Genomic DNA, 16,402 nt, shown 5'->3' on the forward strand with positions numbered 1-16,402 from the left:
TGCAAGCTTTCTGTAGATTAAAAACTATCCAAAAATAAAAAAAAGTTTATTTAGAAAACACCTATGTGGGAGATTTACATGCTTCTGTCATTTACTACAGACCCAAAAAGGAGATATAAACCTACATTTGTCCCCTAATTGTCTCTGGGTAGAGCTCACAATGTTTAGCAGTTTCACTCACTTAGATGTAACCCACATTCTCCATAGAGAACGTCAATAGTATTCTTTAAACCTCAGCCGTAATTTTTTTTACCCATTAAAAAGTCATCGTGAAGCCATTCTTGGTATTATATCTACTGGGCATACTTTCCACGGCAAATACATCGAGACCATCGTAGAAGAGAAGAAAGGTCAGCACTGGGTGGATGTGTGTGTTTTTTCCATCTCTCTGTTACTGCCCTGTTACTGTTAAAGTCCAGGCTTGTCAGGAAGGAAGGGTGGAATTTGCAAAGACCTGGCCCTCAAAGCTCAGGAAGGGAGGAAGGTCTAGCTGGCTTCTTGGTTACTCAACTCCTTCATTTACGGGAAGCAGAGCCAATGGCGAGATGAATTCTAGCTCTGTGTTGCTGTTGAAAGGGGGCAGGCCCATTTACAAAGATGTTCTTGTTGCATTTAAATGATCATATTCTTCCATCATAGATGAGCTAGGTACTGTGGAGCTTGAGGAGATGAATTGCACAGAATCACAGAACTATTTCATACTGGTGTTTTGCTTTGGGGGGAGGGGATAGAGGGGAGTACTAAATGTACTTTGCAAATGTTTTCTTAATGTTTATTTTGGCATTTTATGTATAAATAGGCTGAAAGAGACTGTCCATTATGCTGTAGGGAAGGCATTCATTTTTCATAAGCATTTTATTATAGTTGCTGAATGCAAAGAAGGAAACTTTACATAAATATTTGAATGATTACTCGGTGGAGTCATTCCGTATCTTCCAATAACAAGGTTGACTTGCCCCGAGTGGTGTGTTTAGTGAATAATTTTAAAGTAACTTCATTGATAGTTTAATTTTTCAAACTAGTTCAGGTGGCCAAGCCCCGGGGGGTCAGGTTACTGTCTATGAACTACCACAAAATGTTGATCTGTGGAAGTAATCCAAATGCAATTTTTTTACTGGATCATATATCGTACTAGTGCTAGATTATAGCAATCAGTGATGACATATACCAGAGGTTTAAGAATATTACAAAAACTTCATTCTTTCTCATTGCCACGTAGTATTCCGTTAAAATTATACAAATCTGTGTATTACATTTTTCATGCAAATTAGGAAAAGATCTTTATTATATGACTTTGATATCCTGGTCTATTTTGTGGAACACCACGTTCCACGGGAGAATAATTTAAGAACCACTGAATAACACTAATGTGAATCCAACGTCAGTTAGTTTTTACTCTTAATTGCTTACGTTTTCACTTCTACATTTTAAATAGATTTTGATGGAATTGTAGCATTAGAATCAGTGTTGAAGCACTAGAATTTCACCTGCTTCCTTTCCAGAAAAATTATTACTGCCCAAGATAGTAAAAAGTTATTTTCACTCTACTATAGATGTATGGGCTTGGTTTACCATGTTTCTTGTTTGTAGATGGTATTTTTAATGTATTAAGAAACTAAGGCACTACAAAAGTATGTGTAAACATATGTCTAGAAGAAAACCCCATAGAAGTTACTTGGAATGTCTGAGCAAATTATATGAAATTTATAGAGACAGCACTGGTCACACTGAATTGCAAATAGCTGCATTAAATAATGTTCTCAGCACAGATGACTGATCCTTCACAAGCTACATTTTCATAATTTCATCAGTGTATTGAGAAGATCAGATGGTCCTAAGTTCAAGTTACAGCTCTGTCCTTCATTGGCTGTACGAGCTTGGATGTGTCCATTTCTCTGAGGCTCCATGTTTCCCGCTGTGAAATGGGACTGAAGAATACTTAACCCCACTGGGGTTTTAGGAAGAGTAAAAGATGAGATACTATAAAGTGTGGGGCACATAACAGACCTTCGAAAACGTCTATTTTCCTCTTCCATTTCTAAATATTGAAACTGAAGCACAGACATAAAAATTTTTGACTTTGAAAGGATTTTAGACTAAGTTAATAACAGAATGAATGATAGAAATTATTGACAGAATTTTATTTATGACAGCTGATAAATGGTGTTTTCAGGCGTATTGTAAAAAAAAAAAAAAAAAAAAAAAAAAAGGACCCACCTGTCTCTGATCCAACCACAAACTACTAAGGCCTCCATTTAGAACCCTTGTAGCTTTTAGGGACACCTGGGTGGCTCAGTTGGTTAAACGTCTGACTCTTGGTCTCAGCTCAGGTCATGATCTCACGGTTCGTGTCCAGCCTGGCATTGGGCTCTGTGCTGACGGTGTGGAGCCTGCTTGGGATTCTCGCTTTCTCCCCCTCTCCATCTCTACCCTACTGCCCCTGTCTCTGTTTCTCTCAAAAAAAACCAAAAAAAAAAAAAAACAAAAAACAAAAAAAAAAACTTAAAAAAAAATAAGAACACTTGCAGCTTGGTGTGTGTTCCCACACTTTTCTGGCTCCAGGAGCTGCCAACGTGGTACATTCCAAATGTTCACTTGTAGAGGTCTCCAAGCAATGCTGGTCCTACATTAGCCCCATAAAAGAAAGGTAGGGAACACCAGGCTCCCCGAGTTTGCTGCAGGCAACAGCTCACTCTGGGAAAGGACACTGACATGGCAACTATTATGGAACCAGAATGAAGAGGCTGACTAAAACCAATTATCGGGAGCCCAGTTTATGTACACATCAGACTTTCAGGAACTTCAACCATCAGAAAACATTGAGCCCAAACGCGAATGAAAAATGGACACACCCGTTGGCAAAAGATATGGTGTTAAGCTCTTGTAGGTCATTCAGCACAAGACGGTTCTGTAAAACACACACAGGTCTCATTTGATTCTGTTCTCCCCTCTCTCACCAGATAACCTGTTCTTCTGGCCAAATTCCAAATCAGCCAAGTATTGATGATGCTTCCTCTTCCTGCCTCACTTCTTCATCTCAGACATCTGGTTTCTGTGCTTGCCACACTCCCGACAATTTACAGAAAAGATCGGAAAGGGCAAGCCTACTGGCCAACCAATGGCCTTTTGTAGTCATCCCTCTCCAAGTTTCGTGAGCAAATGACACTCTTTCTCGGGTTCTCCTTGAACCGCTTTCTTTCTCAGGATTCGGTGATGCGGCCAGTCTTATGTTACCTTATATACTCTCTTATCTCCCATATGATTACTTATGCAGTGCTGAAGCACATTAAGACCATTCACCTGCGAAAATAAGGATTTGGATTCTAATTCTAGTTGTTCTGGCACAAGCTCCTTTGGGGAGTAATCGTCCTTTACCACATCAAGAGGAAATAACTTTCACTTACTGATTATGACTGTTTTAAGAAACAAAATTGGAGTAATTCTTCAAATAGAAAACATCATACAGTATACAATTGCTTGTATCGTTTAACTTACTGCATGTTTTGGTCATAATGAGATAGAAGCAAAAGTCTAACAACCAAGGGCAGAGAAAATTGACAAGAAAGCACATGTAGCTGGAAGGTATATGAGATGATGAAGATTCCATTATTACTTTTTTCAAGAGCCACAGTTTTCATCTCTGTGTGTAATGTAGCTACCGACTGTCATTGGTACATCCTCCACCAGGTGAGGGTCCCATACTTCTTCAGGTGAGGGTTACTTTGGAGTACTGTTTTTCGCTTTTTAAAATGGGTTAACTTGATATCTCAGCTGCCCCTGGTGACCTTTAACCCAGGTCCACACTCATCATAGGCAAGCTACTGTGTCATCTAAGAACCCAAAATAAAATGCGTTGGACGTTATATTTAAAAAGGATATCTATAAACTTGGATAGCAGAAGAAAGATTTCACTTGAGGTTCAAATGGGGAGCTCACCTTTCATTCATAGGACCCTCTCCAACAGACCACAGACAGGGAACTCATCACCAGCGCCATGATGATGCCCTGGTACACCGCCTTTTAATTTCAGTGTTGCCAGTCATGATCAGCTAGCGTGACTCAGCTTGAACGTAAGTTTTTCAAACTACTGAATATTAATCTATCAGCTATGAAAATGCGTTCTGTATGTCAGCAAATAACACTGCAGCAAAAGGCTTTCTCATTGCTGGTGTCCAGGGAGCTCATGGCTGCTAACGTCTCCCCCTTCCGTGAGGGTCTCTATTCTGCTGCCATCATGGGCCAGCCCTGCCCTAGAAAGCTGAATCTTCTGAGGCTTTTGCAGTTTCCCGGCCACCTTTTCTCTCAGGCCACTCTTCAAATCTCAACTTCTTGGTCCATGCAGTTCCTGCCTGGCATGATGCAACCCATTTCATCTGGATGACAGAGATCTTTAAAATGCCCCTGTGCCTTGGTGGCTTCCTGTGACACACCTGTCCACCTTCCAAGCATCGTTAACTGCCCCCCTAACCTGAGTTCCCATAGCACTTGAAACATACCTCTGCTATAACATTCGCTTTGCACTATCATTTATTTGGATATCGGTCCTCTTCCTGGGATTGAGAATTCCTCGAGGGCAGGAACCCTATCTTCCTGATTTTGTAACCCCAGAACCTTGCACAGATCCTAGTACGCTTGGGCACTCAGTATTTGTTGAATTGAACAGAAGTGGTTCCAAATCATGGTTGAAAACTACAGTTACTTTTTATTTCCCCTCTCAACCAATATTGATTCTTCTTATATAATTTTACATATTTTCTTTCCAGTTCCATTGTCTCCATCTCAGTTTGGGCCTATTTGGTGTCAAATCTTTATCATAATACTCAAACTCCCCAAACGCCTCCCAACTTCAAGGATCTCTCCATTCATGAACCTGCTACCTCGGGGTTAACATCAAGTTGCCACTTTGATCCATTTGACACCCAGTATGTATGAGAGAAAGCCCCACCCAATGCCATTAAAAGTCCTCCACAGTCTGATCCCTAACACTGGAGGCCAGCCGGAAAATTTTGTGTCTCAGGAGAAAACGATGCATTGTTCAGAGCTCACCTCTCTGGGGGTTGTCTAATTTAAGTCTGCAGGCACTCTGTACCTTTTAATGCCTTTGAGCTATTTTAAAATTGTGCATATGAGGGGCACCTGGGTGGCTCAGTCGGTTAAGCGTCCGACTTCGGCTCAGGTCATGATCTCACGGTCCGTGAGTTCAAGCCCCGCATCGGGCTCTGTGCTGACGGCTCAGAGCCTGGAGCTTGCTTCAGATTCTGTGTCTCCCTCTCTCTCTGACCCTCCCCCGTTCATGCTCTGTCTCTCTCTGTCTCAAAAATAAATAAAATATTTAAAAAAATTAAAAAAAAATAAAATAGAATTGTGCATATGATAGACAACTGATAGCAATGCCAGAGATTCTTTTCTACAGAAAGAAAAAAACACTCTGCCCAGTGACGGTTCAATTAACTGACTTCACTCTCCCGCTGTGAAAGAAGCCACTTTTGCCTCTGACTGCACATTCATTTCAATGTTCCTGACTTATAAATGTGTCCATTTGGGGGTTCTCTTTTAAACTGGCTGTAACTTCCTCATTAAAAATGAGTTAAGTAAAATCTTTCACATACATTCCTTTTATATTTCTACGAGAGTTATGACGTTGTCTCTTTTTGAATATCATCTTTTAACAATACACATCTTCCGCCTCAACTGATAGAGCCATTCATCAGTCCTCAAAGATAACCCATAATGTCCTTTTTCTGTTCAGGACCTTTGCACATTTCCAATCCTCCTCACCATCAACACCTGGCAAAATCCTGTTGCTTCTAATGTTTTAGGCACCTGACAAACTATATCCGCTTCTAGAAAGATTTTTCAGCCACTCGGCCCTAAAGTGTATGTCTTCTGTTCACTGAAATCTCACGATGTTTACTGTCTGTACTATCCATGTGGTACTTCTTACACACATGGACCCCTGTCAGAGTGGTCTGTGCACTGCCTTAACCTCTTTTGGATCTGAAGCTCCTGGAATGTAGGGACCACATCCTTACATCTCTTTGTCCCACACAGAGCTTTGTGTGCATGTACACACACACACACACACACACACACACTTTTTTTTTAACGTTTATTTATTTTTGAGACAGAGAGAGACAGAGCATGAACAGGGGAGGGGCAGAGAGAGAGGGAGACACAGAATCTGAAACAGGCTCCAGGCTCTGAGCTGTCAGCACAGAGGCTGACGCGGGGCTCGAACTCATGGACCGTGAGATCATGACCCGAGCCAAAGTCGGACGCTTAACCGACTGAGCCACCCAAGCGCCCCTACACACACACACACACACACACACACACACACTTTTAATAAATGTCTACTATAATAAAGAACATTGCCACCAGGACAATATTTTACTCATTTTACTTTCTAATCTGTGACAATTAATTTAGGCACTTAAAATAAATTACTGGCAGCATATGTTTTCAAAATGCTATTGGAAATCTCTTCCCCCTTTATTAATTCTCACTATTGGTATGACTTTCTCACTAGCAGGGACTGAAGCCGTCCCTGGCTGGCTCCCTAGTGCAGGGCAAAGCTTGCTACCTGGGGCGCACCATGCGTGGTCCTTCCACGGTGAGCTTACTTTCTAGCCTGAGGTTATGATTCGTCTGATCATATCTCTCTGTCTTGCCCATTAGATTAGGGGCCTCTCCAGGGCAGTACCATGATTTCTTCGTGTTCATTTCATGTTTATTTCCACCAGCTGACATACTGCTTGGTGCAGGGTTGCTGCCTGCTAGGTGCTGTGTAAGAATGTACAAATTTCATGGATATGAACTTGATCCAAAGTCAAATTCTGGGAATAACACAAATTCCAAGCTGTTCAATGTGTAAAGCAGTGACTAGTATGAGTCTTCTCCCGCTCCTACAGAGCTTTAAAAAATCCTGTTTAGACATCTTTCCAGGTATATCCTAAACAGGGTTAGATTATCATTAGATTAGATTAAAACATATGAAGCCAAGAGTTAATTATATATAAAAGATACAGAAGAAAACTTAAGGAAACAAAGCTTTAACTCTAAATATACACATTTTAAAATTTAAACTGTAAAATTGACAAATTCTAGGGATATTCCACAGCAGGAAAAAAAGGAGGTATACAGAACTGTAAATAGTATTCTTTATTGGACATTTTGGAAAAAATAGGCTTTTATAAAGTAACTGATTTTTAGATGGATGAATAATTGCCCAAAATAAAATTTCCCAATCTCTCCTCCAGCTACGTGTGGCTATGTGACTAAGATCTTATCACCTGAAGGGGCACCGGGTGGCTCAGTCGGTTGAGCGTCCGACTTTGGCTCAAGTCATGGTCTCATGGTTCGTGAGTTCGAGCCCCGCGCCAGGCTCTGTGCTAATAAATAGCTCAGAGCCTGGAGCCTGCTTCAGATTCTGTGTCTCCCTCCCTCTCCCTCTCTCTCTCTCTCTCTCTCCCCCCACCCTCCTCTGCTCATGCACTGTCTGTCTCTGTCTCTCAAAAATAAATAAATGTTAAAAAAATTTTAAAAAAAGATCTTATCAACTGAATATGAACAGAAGTGGTGTGTGCAATGTTGGGGTGTTTTCGGGTTTATTTGTTTATTTTCCTATAATTCTTTTCCTATTTCTCCTTCTTACTGCCTGAATGCAGATGTAATGGCTGAGCTCCAGAAACCAAACTAGACCATGAGATGACCTTGGGAATGTAAGCCATGCACCGGAAAACAAAAATAATATAAAGATACTAGACTGATTTTCTTTGTACTTCTTGAACATGAGAGAGAAAGAAAATATCTTGTTCAAGCCACTGTTATTTTATGTGTCATTTGCAGTAAAACCGAATCTTAACTGATACAGGATCTGAGAGCCCTTACCTGTTGAAAACTCCCCTCTGAATTCTTGCCAACTTAGTTAAAAATTTATTTTAATGTTTGTTTATTTTTGAGAGAGAGAGACAGAGAGACAGAGTGTGAGTGGGGGAGGGGCAGAGAGAGCCAGAGACACAGAATCCAAAGCAGGCTCCAGGCTCTGAGCTGTCAGCACAGAGCCTGACATGGGGCTCGAGCCAAAGTCGGAAGCTCAACTGACTGAGCCACCCAGGCACCCCCCCCACACACACACACTTAGTTGTTAGACATATAAGCATGTTACAAAGTAAAAAGCACAGGTTTGAGAGTCCAAACATGTGGATGCCAGACTTGGCTCCTTCAGGCTTCAGTCATATAGTGTTGGGCAAGGTCTCTGACACTCATTTCCATGAAATGTAACATAGAGATGGTGATGATGATGGCTTCTTCTCGGAGTTGTTGGAAGCAGTGATTGATGTCGGTGGAGATAATGAGAGAGAAGGGGCTTCATAAATTATACAGTATCACATGATTTTTTTGCTTCTATTTCTAGCAAGAGAAAAATGGATCATGGGCTTGTTAAGTGGAGGAGTAAACAGCGCCGTCCAGGATCAGGCACTGAACGTGCACAAGCCCAGCTCTCTGCAATCTGTCATTCATGCCAGTGACGTTCAAAAGGAAGAAACTGATCAAGTATTCTCTAAACAGGGACCAGCTGCATACTGTTCAATGGATATACTTAGCATAGTGCCTATCCTATGGCAAGTACACACGAACGTCACTTCCACTCTTACTATTGGTCCCACCATCACAGCAATGGAGTCAATAGAATGCAAGGTGGTATCACCAGTATGTTCTTTTCATATACTGTGTGAATCCAGAGTAAAATCCTACTACTTGGTTTTGGAACAAGGGGATTCCTAATTTGAATGTTTAATATCAAAAGACTAAGAGAGCCTGATACAGTCATGGCATTGCCAATGGAACCTCAATTCTTACAATCTGGTAGCAAAACAGTAAATGGGCATAGGTGGACCAATTTCAGCCAAGATTCCTTATGGCCTGGGGGGTCTTACTATCTTTTTTTTTTTTCAAGTTTATTTATTTTGAGAGATACAGAGACAGCGTGAGTGGAGGAGGGGCAGAGAGAGAGGGAGACAGAGAATCCCAACCCCGACAAGGGGCTCGAACTCATGAAACCGCAAGATTGTGACCTGAGTCGAAACCAAGACTCAGACGCTTAACCAACTGAGCCACTCAGGTGCCCCTATCTCTTCAAAGTGAAATAGACTTTGTAGGTTGTCTTCTCTCTTGGTTCATTTGTAAATTTATGATTTAATGACGAGAGGATAATCTTACGTGTCTTACTTGAAAATTCTCAGTGGCCATCTCACTATTGATTCACTTGTGAAGTGTCTTTCCTGCATAGAGATGTGATACAGAGCAATGCTGCTCAAGCTTTAACGTGTGCATGGGTCACCTGGGGATCCTGTTAAGCTGCAGAATCTGATTCAGTAAGATCTGGGGCAGAGCAGAGATCGTGCATTTCAACATTCTGAGCAACAAGGTTAAAAGTATTATTGCTAATTAAGTGGCAAAGTCAGGATTTCAACCCAGGTCTATCTAATTCCAAAGGCTATCTCTTCCACAATGCTGAAATTCAGAAATAGAGGACTGGATAATAAATGGGAAATTGTGTTTAAGCCAAATCATTTCGGATAAGTATTATCTGCAATGTTAAAATTTAGAAGCACTATTTTCCCAGAGAATAAAGAAAAATATACATTAAGTTGCAGAATTTTTTTTTTTTTTTTTTTTAGGAAAGGACAGTGATATTCTAGAATATGAATATCTAGGATGGGAATATGATAGAATAGAGACAGAGAAAATAGAGTGGAAAGTTATGGAAGACAGATGACAAATATTTACATTCTTAAGGAAAAGCAAAGAGCTACAACTTATCCCATTTCAAAAATAATGACCCAAATGTTCGTCCAGGGTCTCTGACCAGCCTGGCACCTGCCAGGTGATGACTAAAGACAATACGACAAGAGAAGACAGTTCCGAGACACAGAGAGATGAAGCCCATATTCCATTTCACCAGCATTCCAGAAAACAGCCAGCTCTACCAGCAACAGAGTGCAAACCCAGAACCACACCAGCCCTCAGACACTGACTATAAGCACGAGGTTTTCAAGTCTCCCTTCGCAAACGGCTTACACAATAGAAAATGCAGAATTCAAACTTTATAACGCATCCTTACAGGTTTGGATCAAACAAGTCTGAACTTTAACAACCAGAGAATTTTCCTCCTGATTCCACATTAAAGGCAATTACAAAGCTCTGTCGGAAGGGCACTCTCTCTGAGTTCTCCTTAAGACAATAAAACCCCCACCATATTAGATGAGGCTGTGATGCATCCAGCAGTATTTGGTCTCTGCCACTGGCTTCAAGTGAGGTTTCTGAAGGAGAATGTGCTGTCCTCTCTGTCATCAACTGCACAAGTTTAGGAAATGCCACAGACACATCTCTCACTTCCTCTGATGCCCAGTTATCCATCATTCTTAAACATACCTGAAGCCTTCCTAAAGTTACGGAATCAGGATCATCAGATCCTGATTTCCTATGTTTATTACCTGCTCTTTAGAGTTGGATGCCCTTTTACTACTCCTATGTTTTTTTTTTCAAGTTTTTATTTAAATTCCAGTTAGTTAACATATAGTGTATTATTGGTTTCAGGGGTAGAATTTAGTGATTCATCATTTACATATCACACCCAGTGCTCATCCCAACAAGTACCCTCCTTAATCTCTATGCAATCTATTTTCAAAAGACTTTCTTTGTATTTATTCTGTCTTAAATTATTTTTGTTCCTGTATCACCTTTTCCATTGGAATCTAAGTCACCATACTTGTTTTATAATTATTGTTAAGGTGATTTTTTTTTCACGTCATTGTGAATTCCAAAAGAGCTAAAACTTGTCCTAGACTCTGTATTTTGCAGGGCTGTATCAAGCAAATAGTAGTTATTCAAAGAAAAATGCTGGATGAAAACATGATAAGCCCTAATGCAGAGATCTGATCCCTACAGAGTGATGATCATTTATTCAGAGGCATCTTACTAAATTTTGGAATAGAAGTTTTTTTTATCTTTTCTTAGTTTCTTCAATTCTGGTATATAAAGCTTTAGAAAACCATAGGCAGTTGGGGGCCTATTCATATTATTCCAACATATTCCCATTTTTTCCAATTCCAATCAATAGACATCTATTGAATGTCTACTTGTAAAAGCTGAAGGACACAGCTCCTAAGATCATATCCCTGTATCCTCTTTGAGGGAATTAATCAATACATCAATAATGAGCATCCAGCCCTTGCCTTTTGTGCATTTGGAAATTAATAAAAGCCAGAATATAACATATATACATATAACTTATTACATACTTGGTCAAACTGGGTATCTTCTCCACGTTGTAGAGATTTTGTCAATGGCTTTTCCTAGAAAGAAAAAGAATAATTATTAGATACTCTTAAATAGTATTCAAAAAGTGCCATTATTGTTACAATTTAAAAAATTTATTTCTCCCATGATGGGATAGAGGTGCCAGTTTTCTTTTTAATGTTTATTTATTTTTGAGAGACAGAGAAAGACAGAGTGTGGGCGGGGGAGGGGCAGAGAGAGAGAGAGGGAGACAGAGAGGGAGACAGAATCCAAAACAGGCTCCAGGCTCTGAGCTGTCAGCATGAGCCCTATGTGGGGCTCAAACCCACAAACTATGAAATCATGACCTGAGCCAAAGTCGTACGCTTAACCGACTGAGCCACCCAGGTACCTTGAGAGGTGCCAGTTTTCAAATGAGTGAGAAGCTCTCCCTTAGCTCTGCCCACCTTAATATACAGTGTTTGATTGTTACCACCACAATTCTTGCTATTCATCTTAACATATACCTCTTTGAGGAAAACATTAAAAAGCTGATGCTCTAAGTGGCCTGGAGTTCACAATGGAAACTGCATAATTAAAAACTATGGAATCCACGTGAAAAATTTTACTATCTACCCTGGACTTGACATACAAGTTGAAGAAAACAAACCACTATGGCAATCGTATGAAACATTTTACTATCTATCCTGGGACTTAGCATATAATAAAAACTTGAAAGTAATACACTATTCCAAGTCCCTAGATTTAGAAACAAAATAAGATTGAGAAACAATCTAATCATTAGATTGGTGTTGAGGGACACCCTACCAATAATACTGTTACTGTTACTGTTACAGTTACTGTGTGTAACTGGTGAATTTGGGGCATGTTACTTGATTTATGTCACACGCAAATCTCTGCAGAAATAATCTGGGTAGTGACAGAGGTCTACAGAAATAATTTTTCAAAATCATTACACCTTTGTTTACATTAGGAAGCCTTAACCGACTTTCCAGCAGGGCATCTTAAGGATAACTGTTAATCCTTACCTGTCCTTTTTCTTTCTTTTCTTTTGTCTTCCTTCCTTCCTTCCCTCCCTCCCCCCTTTCTTTCTTTCTTTCTTTCTTTCTTTCTTTCTTTCTTTCTTCTTTCTTTTTCTTTCTCTTTCTTTCTTTCTCTTTCTTTCTCTCTTTCTCTCTTTCCTCTCTTTCTCTCTTTCTCTCTTTCTCTCTTTCTCTCTTTCTCTCTTTCTCTCTTTCTCTCTTTCTCTCTCTTTCTCTCTCTTTCTTTCTTTCTTTCTTTCTTTCTTTCTTTCTTTCTTTCTTTCTTTCTTTCTTTCTTTCTTTCTTTCTTTCTTTCTTTCTTTCTTTCTTTCTTTCTTTCTTTCTTTCTTTCTTTCTTTCTTTCTTTCTTTCTTTCTTTCTTTCTTTCTTTCTTTCTTTTTAGGTGTGGAAGTTAATACTGATCCAAAATTTGGTTTAGGATGAGAAACCATGTAAAAGTTATATATGAAAAAAATAGTAAGTTTCACTTTAGCCAATGTCGATGTTCTAGAAAGACTCAATTTACATGTTGTCAACCACATCTATATAATCTCCCTGCCTCACTTCTCTAATCTTCTCCTCTACCTGAAAAGATAATATGCACCTAAGGCAGATGGCAAACCGCACCCCTACACCACAGAATCTTTGTTCTTGAAGAAATGCACGCACGTGATGGGCTCAGCCTGGAGATCTGATGCTTTACCATGAGCCATATGAATCAATTGTTCTCATTTGCAAAATACACAGCTTCAAAATATGTATTTATCTCAGGTAAAGAGAAAACTGTGTTCTTACGGGCTAACAGACATTTCCTCTTCAAAGTACGCTATCTAGAACACACTGGTGGGAGAGTGGATACAAAAATGTAGGTGAGAACACAGAAGAACCATGAAAGAAGCAACAGATGCAGTTGATGGTACAAAAAGACAAATCTTGCAATTAAATCGCGAGACATTTCCTGTACATGTGAAGGTGATAATGTCATCTGAAGTTCTCTGTAAAACCAGTTAAATTAAAAATACGAAAATTAAAGAAATGGAAACTGGCGGTGCCAGGTCCCACACACATCCTTGGTACAAACCCAGGATAAGCATTTCTGGTCAGTGTTTTATTTATTCACCACTCAACAGAAACCGAGGGCTCACGGCGTCCCAAATGCTACCTGTGGGTGGAATGCGGAAGAACACACGGTTTCTGCCATTAAGGAGAAAAGACCGAAATGGGAGAGCAGCCAATGACCTCTTAGGACTGCTGTCTATATTCGCCCATTATTCAAGTCTCAGTGCACCTGTCACTTAGACGGTGAAGTCTTCTTGGAGTCTGAACACCAGGTCTGTCCTCCCCACACCTTACATGCCTGCGGAACTCTGTACACTTCTTCATAACACTCAACATAGTGTAAAGTCACATCACAGTGTGGAATCACGCTATACAACTACATGTGCCTGAGGGATGAGCTAAGTGTCATCCCCTCTGGACCACAAGCTCCAGAAGTGCAGGACACTCTGCACTTCAAGTTACAGAGCAGAGCCTTCCTTGGTAATGGCTAAATATCTGCCAAATAAATAAAGACTCTAAGCCGATGACGTCCAGCTTCTACAACTATGAGATTCCCCTTACTTGCATGTGCGTGTGTGTTTTGTTGTAAGTTAAAAATTTTTTTTTACATTTATTTATTCTGAGAGAGAAAGAGAGAGAGGGGTGGGGGAGGGGCAGAGAGAGAAGGAGAGAGAAAATCCCCACCCCACGCCCAGCACAGAGCCCAACACGGGGCTTGAACTCACGAACCTTGAGATCACAACCTGAGCCAAAAATCAGAGTCGGTCACTTAACCAACTGAACCACCCAGGCCCCCCCCAAATTTCTAATATACTTTTTTATTGTGGCAAAATATCCATGATATGAAATATGCCACTGTAACTATTTTTAAGTGTACAATTCAGTGCTAATTAGCACAGTCACAATGTTGCTCAATCATTACCACTCCGTATTTTATAAGACCCATTTTAAAGTCAAAATTTTTCAAGGAACTCCCAGCTGCAAAACACACACTCACACCTCCAAACACACCAGATAGTCCTTCTATTTTAGTATCTGTTTAAATACATAACGATAGAGCGCTAATACTGTGACTTCAATGATACTTTTAGATGGCTCTGTACTGTAATAGCAACAGTATTTATTTTACATACATTAGAGAAAAAGGAATACATCTATACGGGAGACTAAAAGATAATGCTTAGCATACATGTGGATCTGTAGACTTTTGCAATAACTCAGGAGTCCCTATCTTGGGAACCTTCTCTGAAAGACAGCATCCTGCTGCAGTGGGGGAAGTCATATTCTTTGAAGACTAAGTTTAAATGTTCCTTCCAAGATTAAGCCCGTTCTCAGTTCTCCTTCGCGGAGCCACCTGTTAGTTATCACAGGAGACTTTGTTTGCATCTATTCTGGTAAGCAGTTCCACCTTGTTGCAATTTCCCCCTCTCCCTTCATACCCAGGACATAGCTGGGAAGCACTGACAGGGTTTGTTCAATGTCTGACGATACATCTAGGCATTTGGAAAGACAGCTTTGGGCACAGAAAATCAAGTTCACGTTTCACCAATCCCAAGGAATTTCTTTTCATCAACATAGATTTTATCAGTGCCAGGAGGCTTAAAAGTAGACCTGGGGAAGACAGTATCATGCAGGCTAAATAAAAAGTGGAGAGAAAAAGAGCAAAGAAAGTTAGGAAAGAAGGGAGGGAGGGAGGAGAGAAGAGAGGAGACTTGCTCAGAAGAGAGTCATCGGAATACAGAGCGAACACCAGGAAGGCTCTCACACATAAGAAAAGCTGCAGAGGCACACTTCTGTTTGAGGTTCTCCTGCAGGAGGAGACCGGCGGCATGGAATCCCAAGTCTAAGAATCCAAGGTTTGTATATCCAAGACATCTTGGTTCTCAAAGAGCATTAAATAAGTGGTGAAGTGAAATTAACACAGAATGAACAATGGGTAAAGAGCAAGCGGAAATCAGCTATGACAGAGGAGTCTCAAAATGATGGTCTCTCCTTCACCCAGTAAGAGCAGTATGCTTTTAAATTTTTAAAAAACTTATCTTCATTCTGTATTTTAATAACAATTTTACTTATTTACTGAAAACTCGTTAGTCGAATTGAATGGTATATTTGTTTTGAAAATAAATCATTGTGAAAAAACTTGACTTTGGGGTGATGGATCCCTGAAAATTCTTAGTGGTCCAAAGCTGGGAGTCCTTGGACTGTGAGCAGCACAGGACAGAGCAAACTAGACATTAAGTCCCTTCTGATGAGAGCAAACACTATGAACTAGTCTTAACCAAAACAAACAAACAAAACCCCCCCACCAAACCTGAGTCTGACCAAGTCAGAGGCAATGTCCAGGTTTTAGGAAATACAGCAGTTAGAGGAATATGCTACACTATGCCAAAGGGACACAAGCAGCAGAATCCAGACTGAAGGAAAGAAAAGTGTTTTTTCAGGAAATAAGTTGCAAGGCGGGGGGGAGTGAAAGGGTGCCGGGTGGGGGGAGCGGAGGTTCCTACTGATTTTTTAACAAGACGATTGCAATATGTGGATCTTATCTGGATCCCGATTTAAAAAATCGTTAAAAAATATGACATTCATGAGGCCATTGGCAACTTTAACACTTTTTGGCTCTTTGAGGATGTTAAGGGATTACTGTTAAGTTTTTAGGTGTGGTAATGATATTGCGGTTTTGTTTTAAGGAGTATCTTTCAAAGGTACATGCTGAAATGTTCAGAGATGATATAATATGGTTTCTGGTATTTGCTTCAAATATTATTCGGGGGAGATGCAAGGAGTGTGTAATAAACTGGCTATGAGTTGATAATTGCTGAAGTTGGTTTCTTTTTACTGTCTTTCTACTTTAGTGATGTTGAAATTCTCAGTAAGAAAAGAAACCCAGGAGAAACTTGAGGGATCACTTCTGTCATCGCTTAAAATTTTTTTTAACAATATCTCACTTTTTCAAGATAGTATAAGCTACTTCTTAAAACTTACTTTGCTACCACTGACCCAACATTTTATCTTTTCCT

General features: G+C 40.1%; 1 protein-coding gene across 2 annotated transcripts in view; it reads right to left on the reverse strand.

Annotated features, from left to right (window-relative positions):
* Positions 1-16,402, reverse strand: part of FRY (FRY microtubule binding protein) — a 344,560-nt gene that overhangs the window by 182,035 nt on the left and 146,123 nt on the right. For both annotated transcript variants that reach the window (XM_058688112.1, XM_058688123.1), the window contains exon 3: positions 11,307-11,360. In XM_058688112.1, coding sequence (XP_058544095.1) covers positions 11,307-11,360 — 54 coding nt within the window. The remainder of the gene's footprint in view (positions 1-11,306; positions 11,361-16,402) is intronic.

Source organism: Neofelis nebulosa, chromosome 1 (assembly GCF_028018385.1).
Source record: "Neofelis nebulosa isolate mNeoNeb1 chromosome 1, mNeoNeb1.pri, whole genome shotgun sequence".
NCBI lineage: Eukaryota > Metazoa > Chordata > Mammalia > Carnivora > Felidae > Neofelis > Neofelis nebulosa.